At 37.4% G+C, this 24,300-nt stretch overlaps 1 protein-coding gene across 7 annotated transcripts in view; it reads right to left on the reverse strand.

The window, feature by feature from the left end:
• NSD2 (nuclear receptor binding SET domain protein 2) overlaps nt 1-24,300 on the reverse strand; it is a 100,929-nt gene that overhangs the window by 31,150 nt on the left and 45,479 nt on the right. For all 7 annotated transcript variants that reach the window (XM_054201907.1, XM_054201910.1, XM_054201908.1 and 4 more), the window contains 5 exons: nt 12,995-13,160; nt 7,370-7,536; nt 6,514-7,005; nt 1,629-1,773; nt 534-611 (listed from right to left, as the gene is read on the reverse strand). In XM_054201907.1, coding sequence (XP_054057882.1) covers nt 534-611; nt 1,629-1,773; nt 6,514-7,005; nt 7,370-7,536; nt 12,995-13,160 — 1,048 coding nt within the window. The remainder of the gene's footprint in view (nt 1-533; nt 612-1,628; nt 1,774-6,513; nt 7,006-7,369; nt 7,537-12,994; nt 13,161-24,300) is intronic.

Raw genomic sequence — 24,300 nt, forward strand, 5'->3', positions numbered from 1 at the left:
TGGGAACAAATAGTCGTAAATATTAAAAATATAGCAACTTGAAAATATGGATAATTTTCAAATTAACGTTCTTATCTAAACAATCTAGTACATACTCTATTATCATACTCTGAATCCACAAAGCAGACTGAAATGGCTCCAGGAGAACCTGCTACTTACAAAAAGCCAGCAAAAGAAATCCCACAATATTCTTCCAAGTTTAAGATAAGAGGATTTGGGTAGGGGAACGATTGAACTGACATGTTTTCATCTGTAGATAACTATAAATGTACACAATATATGTACTAGAAACACCTGGTACAGGTACAATTTCAATTACATTTCTTGCAATATGACACTGAGGAAGGTGAACAAAATTCAGCACTACAGTGTTTAGATATTTAATTTGGGATCCATTAAAATTCTAACGTCAAGGAAGACAACATCTGAGATAAAATAAAGAGATTATGATACGTGGGTGATTACATAAAAAAATACACTCAATAGCTACTTATAATGATGAACTATTTGCACACAACACAAATTTCAATTACTTCTGGATCTTGATCTCCTTTTAGGTGAGTCTTGAAACACTTTACGTTTGGCCTCTCCAATATTCTTCAATGATGAACCTTGAGAGATACAGAATGTGGTTTTTTTTTAAACTGATATCCAAATATTTGACACTTAAAATTTAAAGTTAAAAACTTTTCAATTTTCCACAAAATGATGTTATTTCACACACACACAGATAGTTAACAAAACTGACTGCCATTTTTATACAAGTTTTTCCAAGTCTCACAAACTTTCAAACACTCCCTCTCATTCTTGTCATTGCCCAAAGCAGCACCTGTTGGCTTCTCATACTTCCATAGTAAGTCTTCTTACAGTGCTGTAAAGCTGTTTAAATTTGAAAAATGATAGCTAGTTAAATTTGATAAGGTTCATGCAAATGCCAAACTATCTTCCTCCTTCTTTCTCAAATAAGCGACTCCAAACCCCCTCAAATATTTTGCAAAATAATTGAGACTGTTTATCAAAACCAAACGCTAGACAACAGCAACGAAAAAATAAAAGGAGAAAAAGAAAGTATTTGCAATCTTGTACAATGTCCTAAAAAACTTTGAGTAGCACAATAAAATGCCAAATGGATGAAAGTTTCAGAATAAAGTTTGGAATACTTCTTCCTGAGTTGATGATGATATGAGGTAATAAACTTTAGGTATATGTGAAGAAAAGGTGTAGCACCGATTAAACTTTTTAAACCATTTCCAACTAGTCTATAAAAAAATCACTCAAATTTTACTAGTAGTAACACTTCGTCTTCCCTTCCCACCATCCACTCGTAACAGGCAGTGGATGCAATGGCAGCTGCTTATGGGCAGAAGAAGAATGAGAAATCGGCAATCTCTAAACAGTAGAAGGTTTACATATAACAACTTTTCAGAACAATGAGCAAGAAATGTAGACTTCATGGGTTGCGTTTATTGTAACCATTGGCATTCCTTTGCTATTGGCACAAACACCAAGAATTAAAACTGGAAAACAGTGAAAGCTGTTTTCCCTACAGGTCTCAAATATGTGCTTAGTTTAACACCACTATGTATATCAAATTTAGTTAGAGTACACTAGCACAGTTTTACGTTTACCAGAGTCTTCTTCAGATTTGGGAGAGGTCACTATGGCAAACTTTGTGTTATAGCGAGCTTTCTGTTTTTCACTAAGCATGTTCCACTGCGATTCGAGCAATTCTTCAATCTCCTCACTTGAAGCATCTGGATGTTCAGCAACCACCTATACATGCAGAAATAGGGTTGTATTAAAAAACAGGTGACCATTGAAAAGAATGGCATACGTACTTCTATTGCTCCGGAAAACTAGATAAAAACAAACTATCTAACATTTTTGCTGTAGACAGAACTAGATTAAAACCTTCTGTAACCAATTTTAATTGAATAACCACGTCTCTCTCTCCATCCCTCTAAAAAATATCTATTAGCCTATTCAGAAGTATTAAGAATCATTTTGGAAGTATCTATATGCCTTTTAACATTCAAAAAACGGAGTAAGTATAAATCCTGTCTTGTGGTCGGTCAAAAAATTTCTATTATTTCTTGATGAAGTTTGAATCTATACCACAAAGGAAGGACAAGCAATATTGGAATATATGCTTGCCTACAAGGACACCCATCAATTCACAGGAGAACTCATTAAGCATAGAACTCATTACACCTATCTTAGCAGAAAGATTTACATAAGGTAGCATTTGATGCAACATTTTCCTGTCTTAATCATTTTATACTATGTATTCGAATATCAGGAACTCAAAAAGCTGTGCACCTTTTCTAAACAACATAATAGACATCAACATGCAATTTAAGAGTGTTTCTAGTTTATTCAACACAAACAGAAAATCCAGTATTAGGAACAAAGAAAAAAAATCCTTCCAAACTCCTTCAGTATTTCCATACTTCTACTTAAAGAAAACCAGATTTGATTAATCATAGAAGTCAGAAAGCTCCAAGATTGTATGATCTACAGAAATTAAACAGTGGCTTTAAAAACAACTCCTCTCATCTCATTACCCAGCATTGTCCAAGATCCTAGTACTGGAGTCATGCAACCAATACCCCAAAATCATGGAGCAAAATGAAAACTAGGCCAACAAAGCCAAGCGTTCAAACAGTAACACCATTCAACAGAACAGAAATAAAAATTTTTGGTGACAAGTGGAAATGATTAAACCTAATTTCTTAGAACTTGGTGTCTTAAAATTGCATTTCCTGTTGTCAAGCAAGATACAAGTGTGACTTCAGGGGTTAGAATAGCTGTAGTACCTTCATTCCACTGGGATTATTCAGCGTCTAGTAGGGAAATTCATGCTGTAATTTTTCCCCTAGTAGAGTACTAAGAGTTCTCTTGCTTTTATCTGGCATAACCCATCTGGATAAAGCTTGGAGACTACAACTACCTTTGGAAGCCTCTACTCAAAGTTTGATTAAAATCCAACAATGTCAGAAAAGTTATTGAGGAGGGACAATGTAGACAGACCCACAAGATACTCTTCCCACAAATCTCCCTTCTTTAGGAAAAGGAATTAGCATCATTTTTGACCATTGCTGCTAAGTGTATAAGTTCATTGTACTCAACTAGGGCATGGAGTTATTTAATTCTCTAAGAAATAACTAGCTTTGTTCGCACAAATGAGATACAGTTTAACATCACCTCCGGTCCCACAAAATACAAATGAAACCAACTTTCAGTTGACTAGGAGCGCTGTGAAATGACAAGCAAAAGACACTCATGGTTCTTAATGGTTAAGGGATCCTTGCAAAGGCGGCCTCCAAGGAAAAAGCCCAGCGTTCTTCTCCAAAGTCTTCATATTGTAATACTCAGTCCCGGCATACGTACTGGAAATGATGTATCGGGTCTCTTGATGTACATGAAAATCATGCCCTTCTCCCAGCTACTTATTCTAAGTCTCATTACGCTACAGAACACATGGAAGATCTTTTCTTGGATCTGGAAATTAATATCACTATAGGTGTGGAAAACATGGTAATTAGACCAGGACTGTCCTAGCTCATCCAAGCAAGTATATTACCTTCGCACTTATTGTCTTGATGTTTACCAACTCCTTAAGCATGCAGAAATCTTCAACTGTAAACACTACTAGTGAAATTATTTCTTAATTTACTTTAAAACAGACTCAAGGCCCAAATCAATGAATTAATACAAACAGTATAGCTGTCTGCCTCTCACTGAATGATACCTTTACCTCAAGTCAGACACTCCCCTCTAACGACTACTATGGTTATACTTCACAGAGGAAGAGCATAAGAATGCCAACAGTACAAAACACATCTTTACTCCTTTGGTAACAGCACAAAACACTTAATGTGTCGCTATGACCATTAAAGTGCTTCAAGCTTTCAATGCCTCCCTCGGGGAAGCAAGCCTCTTAAATCATTAAAAACATTTTCCAGCAGTTCATCCAGTCTTCCAGCAGCCATCATTCACTTCTAGAATTTCAACCATTCCTCACTCTCCTATCCCCAGGAAAAGTAACACAAAAAGTAGTAATTAATAAAACCAAACCGATATCTGAATCCTGCTACTGTACAAAGCCAGCCTCCAAGCAAGACACAGCAGAAACGGTTCTACTTTTAAGAGAGCTCGTGATTATAAAAGGCCCCAAAAAGAGAAGTCTTCAGTCACTTCCATTCCTTCCCAAATCTGGGGGCCACGCAGCCTCTTCTGGATCCATAGTCTTCCTTTCTTTGAAGTTTCTACCCACACACACTAAAGTAGCCACACACTAAATTCTCAGATGCCACCACTACAAGTAGTACAAAATCAGGCCTGTTTTTTAGAAAATGTTATCACTCCTAAAGCATCAGAACATCTACAACAGCAACAAAACAAACTCTTGGATGGAAAGCAAACCACGCAAGTTGAACCAGATAAGCCTAACAAAAGGGGAAACGATGAACACTGGTTTGGATACAATCTCCACCTTCCACCAACGGCACAAAACTGCCATTTTAAAAGTGACATGACAGGCTGGAAGTCCTAACTGAGCTTAGGTAACTTAGGTTCTGTGCAAGAAGCACGAATATCTAAAATGGTATTTCCCCACTTTGCCAGTTAACTTTGAATCAAGAGGAAGGAAAGACAGATTCTGCTGCCCTGATCGGTGAGAGGGACTGTTATCTGCAGTTTTCGTAACCTACTTCTGTTCTATGCACAGAAGTGCTTCTGTACCTATTAGAATGGATCACACAATCAGGTGGATTTGGGTCTTCATGACTGATCTGATTAAAAGGTACTCTGGGCAGGTACAGTGGGATGTCCTCTCTCTAAATGTATGTAATACTTTGAAACTTAGTTGCTTCTACTCAAAGATCTGTGCAACTTTAACCACTACCACCAGTGTGATTTTCAGTTATGCAAGTTTTTCAGTTTCTTGAAATGACACTGAAGACAAAGCAATTCCTCACTCAAATATGCTAAGTGTCTTCATAGTTTCCATCTATTAATTTGAGAATTACAGTATAACCATAGTAGGGAATGAAGCCTGATAACTGGCACAGAAAACAGAAATACAATATCAGAGACTCAGCATGTCTCCTCTGTGGTAAGATATGTTTGGCTAGGAGTCCATAAAACCAGTTATAATAATCTCATTTATTCCAGAGAATTAATTTCACATCCCTCAATATTGCACAAGACTTCTTGCTACCTATGTTAAAGGCCAAGGAAATTCCCCCTTGCCACTATACAAGACACAAGGCTACTTACAGAAGAACTGGAAACAGAACTCAGGCCTCTCAAACATGAGACAGATGATTTACCCATACAGCCTTTCATAATGAATATGTACCGTCAAAATCTATATTTAATAGTCTGGCTACAAAACCCTTTCCTTTCTGGAGCCAGCAAACTGAACCGCCAGTGCTTTTCTCAACTTAACCACAGCCACTAAAAGGTATATGTAACACTGTGTTCATTTTAATTATCAATATTAGCTTAAGTTGCAATGATCTAAAAAGATCCTAAGTTGAACCACAACTAGTTGACTTCCATACAACAGAACACGGCTTTCAATTTTTCTTTATGATGTTCATATCGATTCATGTCTTCTAACACAAGTATCCTATAAAGTAAACTATTCAGTAGCTAAAGAGTATGACAAAGTCACCAGTAACTTACTGGTCCTTCTATGGGTATTATGGAATAGTACAACTACCAGAAAATACGAGAACTCATGCTCCTTTCAGTGCATGGAATTGTACTACAAATGGAGCCGAGGGTTGTAAGGAAGAAAAATGATGGTCATGATTTTAAAATAAAGAGCTAGAACAGCAGTACTGCTTTTACACTTCTAAGAGTCTTCCTTAGAAATGATGATATTAAGAAAAAAAAATATAATTTATTTATTCTGCCTTGTCTTGGAATGTAATCTCTCAAACGGACCTAGTTTCTGTCCCAGCAGATTCCACACTGACAGTGATTTTCACAAGCTTTGGTAACCAGCTTCTTCTGATGCTCAACAAAAGATTCTAGCTAGGTAAATGGAACTTTTGAGGAGCTCAAAGGCAAGGGAACACACTGAAAAAACTGAGCCACATCTTCAGAAAGCATGTACGAGCTAACTACAAGTAGGTTGGCATAAACAACATAACCTCTGCTATATTTGCCTGAGCATATGTACGCATATCTACCACATTTTACATACATTAAAAAAATTTATGGCTACTAAAAAGGACTAGTAGATTATGTAGGAAGATACTAACATGACTTAGGCTAAAAGTACAACAGCATTATGACTATCCTGTTTATATTGCTCACCTACATTCCCTTCTTTCTCTGTTCGTGTCTGCAGTAAGATTTGATGCAGGCATCCCTTGTCAAGCCCAGGGCATTATGGATTTTACAGTAACAACTAGTTTTTGTCAACAAAGTAAAGAAGTTTCTTTAAGTACAGAAATGAGAAGAGGCAATCAACAACAATAACGGCTAGAAGAGACTAACCTCATCTCTGTGCTTCTGACAAAAGACCAAAAACTGAGATACTCCATCGCCCTTTCTGCTTCGCGGAGTAGATGCTGGAGTTTTCTTTCTATTGAGAGGGGAGCCTATCCCTCTTTTGGATTCTGCCTGTTCAGATGACTTTTGAGGAGTAGTATTCTTAGTCCCCGACTGACTGCTTTCTTGCGTATCATCAGTAGCAGACAATTTTGATGTCCTTCTCCTCCTCTTGTTAGGAATGCCAGACTCCTTCATCGATTTCAGATTTTGAGTGGTTTCTTCGTTTGAGTAAGATGACTCGTCTATCTCCTCTAACGGTTCCACAGGAATGCCAACTTCCTTCGCCACTCGAGGATTAAGATGAGGTCTGTCCCTAACATAGATGAAGGTGTACTTGGCCTTCCGTTCTTCCACTGTCATGCCTACTGCTTCACTTGCTTGCTTAACACCCATCTCCCACTGTGGCCGCAGCTTCCCTGAAACAGGCTTTAACATCTGCAAAAGAAGACAACAGCATGAGAAATTTGCCCACTTTTGATTTCAAAATGCCAACATTAACACAAAACAATTCCAAGAGACTTAGTGTACTGTATAATTATAACTCAGACATTCAAATGGAATTGTATTTGATGTTACTGATACCATGCATGAAACAATGACAAAGCAGAAGAGTACTGATTTTTAATAAACAACCAACAGTGGTAAATCATCCCATTCTTTGCATCTGTAAGCAAAATATGACACGCCTCTGTAAAACAAGCTGTCGTTAAAGCTTTCTAGAATATCTATTTATATCTGTACATACCTGTTACAGTAAAATAAAAAGCTGCAAATCTTGTCCGACTTGGTAGCCTCTTACCTTTATTTTCTCTGCTTTAGTGAGGGCTTGTTTTGCACTTTCCTGGCACAATTGTTCAAACTGGTCTTTTTCTTTGAAGGGCACAAGGCTCTTCTCAAATATCCAGGCTCGCTCTGGGGCATCTCCAAAAAACTGAACATGATACTGACGAAAACTCTTTTTCTGTCCTGAAAATTAAAAACAAGTGTATTTAAGAGACAATTTAAGTGCTTTCAGACTTAGTCTTTTGTAAGCTGCTAGAGTTACCATGACAAAAGCACAGTACAACTGGTTAACCTTTAAAAAAACCCACTTAATCAGCTTGAAAGTCTCTGAGCTGTAATCTATGAAGTTTGACACAAAAGCCCAATAGCTTAATTCCACACAAGAACATGCTTTGCTACATTAACTTAAGGTTACGATCTTTTGTCAGTGCTTTCCATGTATATTAACTTACACGTAGGCCTGGATGTTTCCGAAAATGCTACATTTGACAAAGTTTCCAAAGCTTGGATAGCCTGTCCTCTCAGCCTCTTCTCTGATTTGCCTAAACTTGATCTTCGAACAGAATTTTTTTTCAATTTCTTGAACAGAAACACATACTTCAGCTAGTTTTAACACTTGCAATCACAAATTCATCTTAACCAAGCTTTTAAGGAATCAAAGCAAGGGATGAAAAGGATTTGGGTGGTGGAAGCGAGAGAGGGAAGATAAGAGAACAATTCTGAAACCTAGACAAGAAACATTAATTCTTCTAAGATTGTAAAGAGGAATACCATCTCTCTGTAGTAAGATACAGCATACAACCTTCCCCTTCCAAACATCTCAGCTATTCTACGGCAAAGGGGAAAGACAACACCTTCAAAATTCACCAATTTTGAAGACAGAGGGAACAGAATCAGACTTAGACAACCTCTAGCATCTTCTTCATTAAAACTCACAGATTTGTTGTCTAAGTGTTCAAATTAGGGTCTCATTTAAAAATAGAAAAGGTTTTAACTGTGATGACCTACACTTTTGTGTTCATAAATTCAATCCTGCTAAAAAGGATCAGCTACCTCCCCCTACAGGATCTATGGTTTTTCAAGATGTCACCACATTAGTACACGTAACAGGTAGCCTGGGAGGAAGAGGAAATCAGGTAAGGACGTCTACCCAGTAAGAACAAATAACAGTCACAGTTCTCCATTACAGATGTCTTCAAACTAGGTCTAGATTTTGCTAGGTTATTCATACACTGCATATCTTCTACCTTAATCAGCAAATACATCCACCTGATTGCTTCATGCAATATTATTACCGGGGTTTCTAGACTTAGAAAGAACTTGCTTTTTGTAATTACTCAGCCAATAGTTATTTTTCAAGGGGCTTGATCTTGTCTCAAGATGTGGCATCTAGAACGGTCATATGAAATCAACCTAATTAATGGTATGTGCATAAGTTTTATTAACCGTTACACACACACACATATATAAAAAACATACATGAGAGCTAGAAAAACACTAATGACTCATTTGAGATCAGATATGAGAATCTAGAGGAATGGTATAGGGAAAGGTCTTGGGACTGCATTTGTCACACATCCAATCTAGTAGTCTAATACGTGTTCCAGTAATGCACAGTCAGGAGCAATTCTCTCACACAGCAATTATTTTGTCCTCATCAAGAAAATGTTGCTTAATTAGGGTCTACTGAGCTCCAATGACTTAATCTGTCTATGATAAAATAAAGGATAATTTTTGTATTTTATTTACCAGGATGTCCTAGCTGCAGAGAGCGAGATGGCACAGACTACATTTACAACCACCTGTAAAGATCTGCCTCGGAGCAACCAACAGCCCAGTTCCAAGCAGACACAGACACACTGTTCCATTTACAACGTAATGCTAGACAGCTGTAACTGCCTAATTACGAAATCTAAATAATAGTGCCTACCACTAGAATCATTGAACCTATTTGTGAATCTTCAGATATCTTCCGTGGGCTGAATTCATATCAATGCTCCTGGATAAAATAATGGAATTCATTAAGGGTTGTTATATACAAAGACATAATTTTTTGGCTCACAGAATCGTGGAACCACTAGTTGTTGAAGGTTTGGGAGAGTGTTCCGGGGACCCACCACTATTATGTTTCTTTTTCTGTAGCCTAGCGTCTGTGGTTGACCACAGTCAGAGACAGGCAGGCTACTGAATGAGATGGAGCTTTAGTCTGACTCAATATGGGCCTTCTTACATGAAAGTGTACATCCTGCAAGTTGAAAGTTACAAACTTTTCTCAATCCTAAACAGCTGGAATGATGAAATCAAGTACTAGCATCCAGAAATTCAGATTGTTGATTGCAAACACTGCTGATTCTAGTCCTAGAAATGAGAAATACAGAGACCTAGCTGAATACTTCTACAAGTCTCAGATAAAAGGACTCTTCTGTTTGGAACAGGAGACTTTTGACAATGCCTCAGTAGTAAACGGTAGGTGGAAGATAATACAAGACTGGAAATGTGTACTGATGGAAACATGCACATCAGTGTGCATTTATCAGTTATGATGGCTGCCCAGATCTAGTCAAACCTCCTGAAGGAAAACGCAGGCCCCAAGCCAACTCCAGAGCAAATATCAGAAATGATCATCATCCATACTGTTTCAAAGAGATGGAAGTTAACATCTCAAAGTACGTTGTCCCTTCTTTCTGTTAGTATTCCACAGGTTGCATTCACATACACGACATTGGGTTCTGCCAGATCTACTTCTATAGTTTCTTATAAAAAGCTACCACAGAAATCCTTGATAATGAAGCACAAACCTTGCTTCTTTCAAGGAGCAGAGCAATTCAGTTAGGAACAAATAAACATCTTTTATTTCTCTCAAAATCCAGCTGTTTATCTCATAATAGATCTAATAATCCAAAGACTAAAGTCACGGGGACTGCCTGATCAAAACTCTGAAAGACTGCTAGGAAAAAAAAAATTGTCTGAGGAGTCTATAATAACCATTCTAGCAACTGTAATGAATGCTTGAAAAGGTTCTCAAGAAGCATTTAGTTTACAATCAACATTGAGGCTAGCTATAATCCTAGAGATCTTCATTCAGTTTGTTCTTAAAAACCTCCTATGAATGAGATCACACTATTTCTCCAGCCAATTCACCCCAACCTTTAACCCTTCCAAGTTCTTCTTAATATGTAGTCTAAATATTCATTTCTACTAAGCTCTCTTCTTCTCAGAACAAGAAGAGTTTATGCCTTTTCCTCTTTGCATGTAACTTAAGTTATTTAAGGCCAGTTACTGGGTTCTCCTTTAGCTCCTCCTGGTCAGATTAAATAGCCCCAGTTCCTTCAGTCTGCCCATGCAGGTAGACTCCTAGATTTCTGTTCATGCTGTCCTCAGAACCTTCTCTGTTTGGTCCACATTTCTTGAAATGAGATGGCCCAAACAGGATGAAATGAACAAAGTACTCCCACTGAGGCCATGCTACTGCTGGAAAAGCAAAGGATCTACTTCATGCTTTTTACAAGAGCACTACTAATTTATGTCAGTGTGACTTTTGTCTTTCTGCAGAGAAAACTACATGGGTTATTATGACTCTCAGATTCCTTTCTGCGAAAATGCAGCTTTCCATTCCTTTCCCAGCTCGATCACCTACCAGTGTAAAAATTCAACACTTATTCCTACTGAACTGCATTTTTTTTTCCAGACCAGACCTCCAAAGTGTCAAGATTATTCTGATTTCCAATCCTACATGTTTACAGTCCCTCCACATTGGAAACTGGTAATTCCAATGCAAATTTTAGATGAACTTTCTAGTGCATTTTCCAAGTTCTCAACGCAACTCTTGAAAACTACATAAAAACAAAACCACAAAACCACTCCTTTCCGAGACTTGGAAATACATAGTTCAAAGTTACTGAAATCTCTAGTGACAAGTAAATGCCCATCTCTGTTCATAACAACGGATGCTGATACTTTCGCTTGATCTAGTAGAATACATGAAAGTATTTAGAAGCACAAATATCAAAACAAAGGTACGTGTTCCTACTTTGGTTTGATATTCCTATTAACTTCTTGCTTTTCTCCTTAATTTGCAAGTTTTCTGGATTCTGTTTTCAGGTTTTCTAAACTTTCAGTAGAGTTTCGCATAAACATAGTAAAAAAATAGTTTACAGTGCTCTGCTGGACTTAAAACTAGTGAGGGATGCAATGTGCAGCAAGCAGATTTTCTGTAAATACAACAGTAGCAAAAGGAAGGCTAAGGAATGCTCAATGGGACAGGAGATTGAGTGAGAAAAGACACAGAAAAGGCTGGGGTACTCTATGCTTTCTCTGTCTCGAGGTTTTGTTTGTTTTAAACTGTACCATTTGCCCACAAGCCTTCAGGTCCCTTAGTCTAGTGATAAAGGCTGCAAGATTGAGACATTACCCACAGCACATTAAGAAAGAGTCAAGGAGCACTTAATCAAATTGGACATGTATGAAATTATGGGACCAGACAGGATGCCTCAGAAGGAGCTGAAGACGTTGGCCAATGTGACTGCAAGGATGATCTCTAATTTTTGAAAGGTCACAACCATCAGGGGAGATACCCGATGCCTGGGAAAAAGGCAAATATTGCACCTATCTTCAAGTAAAATGAGAACAGTCTGGGGAACTACAAGCTCGGCTGAGTAGCTTACTCTCAATGCCTACAAGATTATGGGGCAAATTCTCCTAAAAGACGTGTCCAAGCACATGAAAGACAAGAAGGTGTCTGGGAAGAGCCAGCACAGACTCACCAGGGGCAAACTGTGCTTAAATCAATCTGATTTGCACAGTGCTAATACAAAAGGCAATGGACTCAGGTTGCAACAAAGGAAATTTCAACTACATAAAGGGAAAAGTCTTCTTGCCATAATGGCTGCCAGTCACTGGAACAAGTTTCCCAGAAAGGCTCTAAAATCTGCATCCTTGAAGACACTAAATATTTGAGTGGACAAGGCCCTGAGTAACCTGCTCTAACTTGGAGACCATATGACTTGTAGAGGTTCTTTCGAATCTATATTACTTTATCATTCTACAAGCAGCATAGACAAGCTTCAAAAGTTTCAGGTATCAGAACAAACAAAGATGCAAATGAGCTTAAGAAATGGTAGAGAGTCCTACTTAAAAATTTAATTAACACCTGGTAGCCTCTGCATTTAGAATCAACTAATGTTGTCTGTGGATAACAGTATTGATTCTATGAATCACAGAAAAATTTAACTGCCTGCATGACGGACTGCTTTTAGTACAGCCTAATCACCAGGAATATTTAATTCCCATTAGCTTTCAACAAAATTTTTAGCTCACATCACTTCTCCGAGCATCTCCATAAAAACAACGGAAAGTACCATCAGATATTTTTTTTAATAAAACTCCACACAGTCTCATAGATCACAATTACGATATCTTTTGGAGAATGTTCACAGAGTTATAAAGACATAGTGGGGAAAACAGCTCCGTCTGCTATATGCTCAAGAATAGTGTTTACATGATTTTAACACTCCTTTTGACAACACGGAGCTGATTCAGTTACTGATACAACTGGCTAGATTAAATGAAGAACAGAATTTTCCCAAAATAACGGTTATGTATACTTGAAGAAATCTGAATGTTTGTGGCATCGCTGACATACCTTTTAGTTTAGTGTAGGAATGGAGAACAGGATCAGCAGAAACCATACACGGCCACCATGGAAAACCAGACACTTTTGACCACACTAGATCTCCTATATTATACTTCAACAGATGGACTTTGTCTTCTTTGACGGTACTTTGAGTTGGATCTCTCTTAGCAGGAGCCTTAAAAGATAAAAAAAGAGAACACAAAAATCAAACTACCAAAATATTTCTTCAGATATGTGCTAGGATTACTAAATAGCACACAAAAATAAACAACAAACCACAGTTCATATTCTGTTTAAATATTCTCATTATACATAAAAACACAGAGTGGTCATGGAAGGAGGGAAATAAGAAATAGTCCACCAGAATAAAGAGCTATCACATTTGCTAACAATAATTATATTCACGTGTAATAAAAACTTTGTCATAATCTTTGTTCTCTCACAGCAAAAAATTCCCAAGTTTTATTAATGTTTTTGGTTTTAGTTAGAAATATTGGCAAGTAAGCTGTGGTTTGCCTTTATCTTTTCGAATAACTGCTAAGAGACTATCAGGAAGGCTTACTTTAATTTCAAACACATTAACTGAGCACTGGATGTAAAAGTGGGAGAGCCAGCCTCCCTCTGTATTGAATTTTATTAATCAAGTTAAGCTCTATACACACAAATGTGTTCCTAGATTTAAAAAATAGAAGTAAAAAAAAATCCCAAACTGGAATAGACTGAAATACTGTCTTTATATCTGAATAGAAACTACATAAATAACCAGTTTAAAAAACCCAAACTCTACATCTTTCAGCTGTCTTTTTAAATACTGAGATTTGTGACATGAACCCTTCCCCACACCCTTTTGCAAGATTATTTTTTTCTGTTCCAGTTCTAGCAGTAAAAGTTTGCAAGTGCTCAGCTGGTGCTCTAAAGCTATTTTAGCTATTGGAAAACAATTGCAGAACTGTTTCCACTTCTAGCAATAGATTTAACTGCAAGGGAGTTTTGCGTTCTCCTCTGACAGACACACATTTTTACTACGTTATAACAAAGTTCAGCAACAGACATTTATTCACCAACAAAAACCATTTCACAAAGGTAGTTACATTTTGTCTTTTTGGCTTCATCTGTTCTACTTGATATAAATAATGAATGCCTTTATGTAGCTAAGCACTAACTCTGAATTCTGAATGTAAAAAAGCACACAACATGCCTCATTACATGTATCTGTAAAAAAAAAATATATTTTTTTTTTAATTTGCTTTTTCATTTTTCTAGTACTAAATTTATGTGCAAGACGTTACATCGTTCATCTTGCGCAGTACCAGCTCAACATACAGAAGGTGGACTGGAGTTTCAGGCTTTCAGTGGATTTAATGTTAGAGCCGGAGCAAAATTCTGGTTTAATTAACTAAAAGTGGCATGAGGAAAGAAAGAACACTGTTCAGAAAACGGAAATTTAGAATGCGGAAACAAGCATTTGGAGCATTATGTTGAATCAGAGTAGCTCAGGTTACCTTGTACAGATTTTTAAAACCAGAGACTACTACCATAACTAATTACACATTATTCTCCAACCACAAAGAACAAAAATCTTTGATGTGCTGCAACAGCATAGAGACTTTTTTGCAACTCAAACACAGAGGTACATCCAATCAAAAAACCTAAAGCTTAATGTACTTAGAAATTCCTTTCCTCAAAGCTTTTAAAGCTATGCCTGGTAAACACACATGATGCTCTGTCATCTGATTGTTCGGGACAGTTACTCATCCAGTGATTCAGCTTTTCTGATGAATTCAGACTTGGTTCATGTGCCTCCAGCTAGAGCCATGTTCCCATGTCTCAAGGTTTTTTTGGCTCTCTAAGGATTTTGTAAGACTGTCAGTAAACCCCTCCTGCTGAGCTTGCCTCGAGTCCAGCGCTCTCAATAGACCTAGAAGATTCCAAGCAGATGTGGAAAATCAAATGCTCCTTCTAGCAGTTAAACATGACATGAAAAGTTATGCTTAAAAGCTAAAAATTAAGAAATACACATACTGAGAACAGATCCAGAAAAACATTAATCCTAACACACACAAACCGACTTCAGCGTTTAAACTAAATAGGCGGGATGAAAATATTTTTCAATGAGTTAACTTTTCAGAAATGTAAAAGTTACTCAGGATTCTGAATCTCACTTTTCATTTATGAGTCCCTATATTTTTCATAAAGTGCAACTAAGCTGCACAGATTTACAACTACGGTCTGAGAGGGAGCTGGCTGGAATAACGAAAAGGCTCTAGCAGTACCTCTTATTGCAGCACAATCAAAACGGGGCGGCAGACAGCACAGGGGTGAATATCGCATTTCAACATATCTACAAGCACTGCACAAATTTTAAAAATGCCCAGAATTCTTTTATTACACTGGATCATGATAAAAAATTTGAAAATGACAGGCTCTGATAAAACCTGCAAGGTTTACCTATAAACCACTTGCTGTATTTATGTTTTCTTTTATTGATAAAATGTGCATACTTTAAAAAAGATGGTAAAATACAGCACAGAATTCTATATATCCGTGATTTTTTAAGAGCTCTCAGATGAGGTTATTTAAAAACCTATAGAAAATATAACCATGAAATTGCTCATTTCCATCTTACTTTCCCGCATCATTCTGCTTTAGCTTGATTGTCTCATTCTGGGAATTACTCTGATGTATTTCATAGGTATGTCAACAGTAAACAGTGAGGTGAAATTCCTGGCATATACTTCCGAAAGGAGCAGCCGTATGACATCAACAGTCCTTTCAGTATTTCCTCTCAAAAATATTTTTGCAAACTGACAGCACGGCGTTAAATGCTTAAGTATTTAAATTGTTTAAAAACATCAGAAAATGCTAGATACTGGAAGGCAGTCATATGCATAATTTTACTTCAGTATCCAGGTTAGTATTTTTTTTTTAATTCTTGATGGGATGGAAGGAAGAGAGCATTTCTAAACAAATTTGCCATTCAGTCCCCTGATGGCATCTATGTTCTTGTACGATGAGTGCTGGAGCTTCTTTATAAGGCACTTTTGTACTCTCTGCAGTTTTTAAGAATAGGAAGGTACCATTCAAGTTACAAAGCGGTACAGAAAAAAGCAATTTGGCTTGTAGGTTTTCTCCCTCCAGAAGAAAAATGGGAATCGTTGTTCAGGGAACTTCTGATTCCTAAGGATATGTAGTCAGACAGAACAGGGCATCTGACTGTGCACCTGTGGAACGTGGAGAGGCAGGATGGAAGCACACTTTTGGTGGTCTGTTTGAATCCAGCAGAAGACAGGGAATACCCTCTCCTGCAACAGCTGATCTCGTCTTCATGTGATGATACTTAAGCAAGCAAATTAAGACGAGAGACTCCTGGGTTAGGGCACAACTGTAAAGCAAGGGAAGCTCACCCAAAAATCAAGCTATTTTAAAATGCCTTCCCCTCAATTTTTGCCTCCTTGCGTCTTTTTGATGATTTTTTTTATTTCTAGAAACTGTTCTCATTTCGAATTAGATCTCCTACCCATAAACATGAACAAAGTAAAGCCCGTTGGGCTTTCTGTGCTGCAGAGGAGGACAGAACAGACTTTGCTTGCTGTCATTGCGAGTAAGTCTGGACTGCTCTGCGTATGCCCCATCCCCTTACCTTTTACTGCAGTTTTGACAGAGGGAAACACAAACACATCTAGTTGCAGGATTTCCCCTCCCTGTCCTTCCTCGATTACAGCCCAGCTCTGCAGCCTCTGAGACAGCTATCACCTCAACCACCTTCCCCCCCAAAAAAATTTAAACCAGTAACCCTAAACAGAAGGAGGAAACAGCTTGTGATCGTATTTCTTTTCTACTTTGGGAATGAATTCCTGTGGGTTTTTTTCCCTTTCAAACACAAGGCTGCAGAGAAGTTACAGAAATGGGCAGTCCGAGCCTGGGTGAGGAGGTGATGACTCCCACACGGACCAGTCCCTGCACTGAATACACTGGCCATTTGACAGGCTCTGCGCTACTCAGTACGGCAGACATTGAAATTCCTGACTTTCTGGATTAGTATCCTCATGAAACACTTGCTCTGAAAGGCAGCTAGACGGATTTTAAGTTTATTTTGTCCAGGGGGGCGTGGAGTGTGGAATGGAGTAATTCCCTTACTGCAACTGAGTTTTTCTGTGAGAAATTATGCCTTGAAGAGCACCAGCATCCTTAGAAACTCATCCGTGACAGCAGCTGCAATAGGCTGAGAAGGACCAAAAAAAAAAAAAAAAAACAAAAAACAAAACCAAACCTTAACATGCCTTTCCTCATCCCTTAAAATTTCACAGATTTGTTTGTCATTTCTCTCAGCACTTTCATAAGCAATGAGTAACAGGCAGGTTGACAAGAATTTATGATACTGCTGTCAGCATTCTGCCAGCCCAAAGAAGTGGCTTGGCCATAGACAACATTGGTATTTAATTAACTTTGCCTACATCTGATGAAAAGTATCCAGTTTCCGTTTAGTTCTGGTCTGACTAACGAACACGACAAGACAAGAACATAGCATGAGAGATGGGCAATTTAAAAGTTTAAAAAAAATCTTAAAATGACTAAAGAAAAATGCACTTAAGGGCAGCATCTTTACTGTACTGAGAGCTTTAGGTTGTTTGTAGACTCTGTTATGAAAACACCATGATGAGTGTTTAGTAAACAAGGGACAAAGGTTGTTTTTTTTTTTTAAAAAAAACACCTAGAAAGCTTACTAGGTGGTGTCAGACTGAGATACGTATCCTTTTAAAAATGACCAGTGGTAGAGATAATAATATTATTGCTATCTATTTTGTGTATATATGCATGTATGCACACACGTGCAAGGAATTATAACCCCTCAAAATTCATGTAAATTACTCGAAGCATCAAAAAGCTAGTATGTCACTATACAAACTTGGAGTGCTATAGAAATAACTAAAAACAATAATAAAATAATCTAACTGTAAGTTGTCAAAAAGGGATTAGACAAAGAACAATGTTGAGAATTGGTGAAGAATACATCACCAGAATTTAATATTGGACAAGAAAAAAGAGAGCAATTAAGACAAGTGAAGACAGTAAATGCTCTCCTCTGTGTAACATATCAGGGAAGTACATATTGAACAACTTGCAGATATCTGCTATCTCCCTTTCGGTTTTCATTTTCAATTCAAGTCCATCCTGGATCAAACTTCGATTGGACTGCACTATAACAGAAGGCCATGCTGCAAACACATACTCTAGAATAAAAAAAAAAACAAATCTACTAGTGTTACAAAGAAACTAAACCAGAATAATCAAGGTCTCTAAACAGAATACATGCAATTAAAACGTACCTTGAATCAAAGTTAGAACCCACAGTCAAATGTGTTTCTTTACTATGGAAAAGATAACATTGCTTGCTAACCAAGACCACATATTTTTCTGGTCCTGTTATCTACTTGTGCTGTGCTTCACCCACTAATACTCCTATTTTCTATCATGGACTTGTGTAATAAAAAAAAAAAAAAAAAAAGTAAAAATGTTTTGTCTTCTCTTGCCTCTCTATCAGGAAAGACAGTGAATGACGGAAGCGGTTGTAGAACAAACTCCATTCCTTTCAGAGATTCAGGAGAGGTGGTGGGCTTCTCTGGAGAAAAGGGGAGCAACAGAACTGAAGGGATTATTTTTGTAATGTTGTTCTGTCACTTGAATTCACCAGTGATTAAGGACACTATATACAAGCAAACAAAAAAACTACCAAATAGGACAACGATTCCAAACGTTTCTTCCTTGAAAAATGACCATCACAGTTATGTTCTTAGGAAAGCTCTTGCTTCCTGAAAGATTCAGGCATTTAATTTGACAACAGACAAATGACTATTCAGTCTTCAGGCAAAGGAATGGAGGGATGCAGCTACTCTCCCAGTGACTGATGTCCTGTCATTCAGGACACAGAAACAGCTTCTCATTCTGTGATTGAGGACAAAAGTCTCATAAAGTCAAATCACTTCAAAACAAAAAATTACACCTACAGCAGATTAAAACCTATGCAAACACCTCAAGATTTGCTATTGCTTCAAGTGAAATGGGTGGCAACATAAGTCTGTTAAGAAATGGCCTCTGCTTATTCTAAATGACTGTCTATAAAAATACAGTATCCTCAGAAACATAACTGCCTTATTGTTTTGTTCCTTTTTTTTTCTCTTTAAGATTATAATTCACATGTTATAGTAAATCTGTTTATCCCAGAAGGTCAAGTCCTTAGAGGCCCTATGTTTATCCGAATAGCTCCGACCTTCTGGGATGTGAGGGAATATATTTAGATAGTAAACCACAAGTAACTGAATGCATTAAGAATAAAAATAAGTTTTATCACTTTGTCTTGTTATGTTCTGTTTATTATCTAACAGGAGAATGCTGTGTAAATCCATATTCAGCAAACCACTGCCTACAGAGAGAACGTTTCAGGCAGAAGACTAAACCAGACCCTCGCAAGAAGATTAAGGAAAATACTGAATTACTACTACAAAATGGAGAAGGATGAGGAAACATGAAGAAAGAAGCAATAAGTTGGCAAAGTTTTGTGTTCCATTTCCAGTAAAACAGAAAAGAACACTTCAGTAGAGCATCCAAAGACTTGCAGCCCTCAAATGGCCACTGCATCAAGCTCTGGACAATTTAATTTGCAACACCCTGGTAAAACATGCATTATATTGTGCAGTGAGGTAAAGATGGAGGGGAAAGAGGACATGGAAAGTCCAGATAAAAAAAAAAATAATAATAAAAATGAACAAACTATATTGGGGGTTGGTTTGTTCGTTTTTCAGATTTTTAATTGTTTTATAACGAGCCATAGATTTCACAAAAATGCCTTAAATGAAATGTCTTTCTCCAAGCTATCTTTTCTTGTATTACTAATGACTTCTTTTCTTCTATTACTAAAAGGGGGTCACATCTGGCAATGTGAAGAATTACATTTGCAGAACACACTAAGTTTGAATCTTCTTACGACAACTAGGATTTATTTATTTTTCTGCAATGTGCTTAGATGGTAAAGCTATAAAACAAGAGGACAAAAAAGGCTGAAGAAAATCAATGTTCTACTTGCAGATCCCCTGAAAACTTTTCTGTGCTGGCTCTTTGAAACCACATGGAAGTTTTGTGACAATAGGTTTGTTCCATCCATTTCTTTTCACAAACTCATCTAAAGCAGTTCATGGACAGCATGTTGAATAAATACCACCATGCAGGACCCTCCCCTCCAAGAGGGAAAACAAGCAGAATAAAATAAAAATCCGTTTAAATTTAGAGAGTGATTCATAATGTAGATTATGGATTTTAAAACAAAATAAAAGCTCAAATTTGTTTTTCAAATCAAGCACTAAACTCCCGGTTACACTTCAATACTTTTTTCTGGCTTTCGTTCCCTCATTAGCAAGTCTCAAGCAGATGAGAATTTTTTTTAAGACGCTTTTACATTTAAACCCAAATCTGTCTATCCAAATCAACAATATTCCTTTACACAAACACTATGTGAGCAAGTATTTTAGAAATAAACTTAACATGGTGTTTTAGTAACTAGGATACAACCTTTTTTTCAGAGTAAAGAGTTGAAAAGAAACAGATTCAATCATTCACAGATAGATTGAGTAAGATGCAAGTTCTGGAACACTTCCCAACCCTCAATCTTTCTTAAAAATGTGGAGAGCAGTTTCTTTCAGCTGCTTTACTGAATTTCTGCATTTACATTTAGATGACCTCTTAAATTGTAAGTTACTGGCTTATTATTGAAAGGTTCCATGTTTCAGAAATAGGTATTCAAATTAGATAAGGCTTGATCAGAATGAATGAAACCTTTCATACTGAGTATTAGAAAAAGATTTCTACCTACATCCAACTCCTCTAACTTTCACCTACCCTCAAAAATTTCAACTTTTGATGCGGTATCTGGGTATGTAAGACAACGTGGATATGAGATGCTACAGAAGTCTGGAAAAGCATGACTGTAGAGCCATGACGAAGTTTGGCATGGGGAACAGTTATTTCTGAATAATTTCCATATGAATTTCACATCGGAGAACAGAACGAAAGCTAAACCATCTCAGCATACCTACAGATTTTCAGAATGCCATATCCATATGTATTTTGTTATCCGCATGTACAATGGTTTCACAGATTTTCAAGATCAGAATCTGTATCAGGGCCTTACCCTTAGCACTCTCCTACGCCCTTACAGAGTTCAGTAGGAAAGAGTTTACCCCAAACACTTTCTTAACAGATAGTCACCTCTTGGTATCTCAAAAACATCCAAGGTAGCGTGGGTAGGTGTTCTGAATCCTAATATTCTTGGTAGAAAACACAGAAACCCAAACCCAGATAACAGTGCCAAGAATCAACTAGATTTACACAACTCTGTTTTCTGGTGAAGGCAGATAGTTATCTCTACACTTTTTTGCAATAAGAACATTTCTGAAAGAAGCTGTCTAGACTGCTGAAATAGAACAAATATTTGGCATGAAGGAGCTCTGTTAGTTAACTTATAATTTGACATAGTCCAATTACTACTTTGCCTTTGAGATCAGACCTTTAAAATGAATCCCCAGATGTAAAAGCAGATATAACAGGTTTCCCTCCAGGTTGTGTTGTTACATATACCCAGTAGATCCTCCTCTTCTAAAGAGGAAACGTAAGAAACAGTATCAGCAGTTGATCAGCCTAGGGGCAAATGGGGGGAAAAAAAACCCCAAAACCCTAAACAGACAGACATTACCTTGATTTGGAAATGAAGTAGTATATTCCTGAAACATTCCCTATTTTCAGCAATAAAGATGTACAGAAAATCTGGGGAAACTCCAACCAGAAATGCCTCAACCCCATATGAACATTAGAGTAGAGCAGTCGTTGCAGTAAAACATCATGAAGCACATGATCGACGTGCTATCAATTCTACAAGAACTAAGATCCCAAATTATTTTACTTCGTCACAAGCATCCTCAACATAACACTTGAGTTGACATTTGTCTACCAAACCAAAGAAAACAACAAACCCAAATCTTTTTAGCATTAGTTGCTGCTATGAGGCCACAGATTCGCTTCCCTTCATCCAAGTGCAGCGGGGCTTGTTTAACAACTGTCTGTGCAAGATCCAGTTTTCCCTCTCGCACCGGGCTTCCAAAGTAAAGCGCTTTTATAAACTCTTTTTGACAGATGGGAATTAATTCCTTATTTTTCGCAAATTGTAGTTTTAGTCACTGCCCAACAGAACAACTCCTGTAGATACTTCAAGTATTCACAAAAAACAGAAATATAAATGTTAGCCTAGTTGGATCTATTTATTGATAATAGGAGAATAATGAAACATTGTAATAGACAAACATAAAAATAGTGTCTGTGAACAAAGACCTCTTTTGGAGGTCTTTAAGTTCATGTGCCCTACATGAAATACACTCCAGAACAAGGAAACCCCGTGAAAGAGGCCGGTATCTCTCTGTTCCAAGACAGATCAAAATATTTTGCCTTTGCTACTTAGCCTAAGGGTTACTACAAAACATCTTTCTTTGTTGACAGAAAGGGGTTTTAAGGAGCAGAAATGACATCTGGTACAGATCACTAAAGTTTCCCAAAAATCTGCCTGTAAATCCATCCAAGTAACATAACCCTGAACTGTAGATCTAACTCTCAGCTAAATACGAAAAGTTAGACATACATTATTTTGGTATAAGCAGAACACGGAGCAGAGCAACAGAAAGGCTTCACCATATCTTGGACAGAAAAGCAGTAAAACCAAGTAAATTCCTTGCCACGCCTTCAATAAAACGTGAAGAGGAGATGCTGAGATGACAGTATTCATTTAAATCATGACACTACCAGTGCAACAACTAAGTCTGGTGAACTTAAAAAACAATAAACCAAAAAAGTGTCATTAACCTCTCAACTGTGTTATGGCACACAGTCTGCTGTTGAGACATAAAGGGGTGGCCTGCTCACCACTTTATTTGATCTGTCATTTCCACGATAGTGCCCAAAAGACCAAAATAAAAAAAGTCCTGGAATGCACAAATCAAAGACAAGCATGAAACAACATAACAGTTGCTGACGTTCTTTGAATTTAAGTTAGATTACATCTGGTCAGCTCTTTTCCATAGCAAACCGGCTCAGTGTTCAGGAGTCAAGAATCAATCAAATGCTAAGTATTATTTATAATAAAAAATAATTAAATTGAGAACAACATAGAAGATCACTAACATGCCACTGTACGCATCCACAAGACAGCTGTATCTTGAATGTCCCATACTGTTCTGGTCCCTCATTCTCAAAAAAAAAAGACAGCAGAACCCAAAGGGCATCACAGTTCAGAAAAAAGATGGTAACAAGAAGTAACATTCTGGAATGGCTCCTATATGTGGAACAACACACTAGGACTCCTCAAACTGAAATTAAAAATTGAGGAGATTTGTAAGAATTCTATAAAACTATCAGTAATAGAGAAGTTTGTCCATGATTCCTACTTCTAGTATTGTGAGAGCATCAAGTGAAACAACTAGGTGGCAAACTGAAAAGGAAAAAGAGCTGCTCTATTACTTAATGTCATGGATGCAAAAAGTTCACACTGGCTCAAAAAGAAACTGAGGTCTCCTTCCATGAATTTAGCCATCTACAGCTATTAAATACAAAGTCACCAGTGCTAGAAACCCCTGAGTCACAAGCTGCTGGAGGTTGAGTGTACTCAAAGAAAGCATCGCTCCATGATTTGCCACGTCTACACTCTCCATTACGCACCCTCTGCTGAATCTCACCCCCGAACTGAGGCGCCGAATTAAACAGCTCCTTGATCCAACTTGGTAGAGCTATTCTTATATAGCAATTCTGTCATCACTTCAAGATATTATTCCATATTTGATGAGAATTCTTCCACCAATGTGCTTATAAGGAGAGAAAACCCCCCACAACTTATTTACAACAACTTATTTGAGACGAGAGTTTCACGCAGAAAGTGTACTTAGTTCAGCCACTTTCACATACAAGAACAGGAAGTTTGGTATGGAAAGCCTTGAACAAATATTTAAGCTTTCTGTAATTAATTTTGCAGCCGCTCTTGATACTACTCATAGCTTCTAATCTCCCTCCAACCAGTATGCTCTTGACGCTGTATGCTTTTTGGTGTTTCTTAACCTACAAGTACTTCTTTAAGATACTTTTCCAATGAGGCGCTAAGAAAGAACAATTTAAAATTCCAAAGTAACAATTACTGCTGCACACTGTGAGCTGCTTGGCACAAGCAAGTTTTCAAGGCGTAGCTAAACATAAACTAACGCAAAACAGTAGCTTGGGAACCCTTCCAA

The sequence above is a fragment of the Rissa tridactyla genome, chromosome 5, assembly GCF_028500815.1.
Source record: "Rissa tridactyla isolate bRisTri1 chromosome 5, bRisTri1.patW.cur.20221130, whole genome shotgun sequence".
Lineage (NCBI taxonomy): Eukaryota > Metazoa > Chordata > Aves > Charadriiformes > Laridae > Rissa > Rissa tridactyla.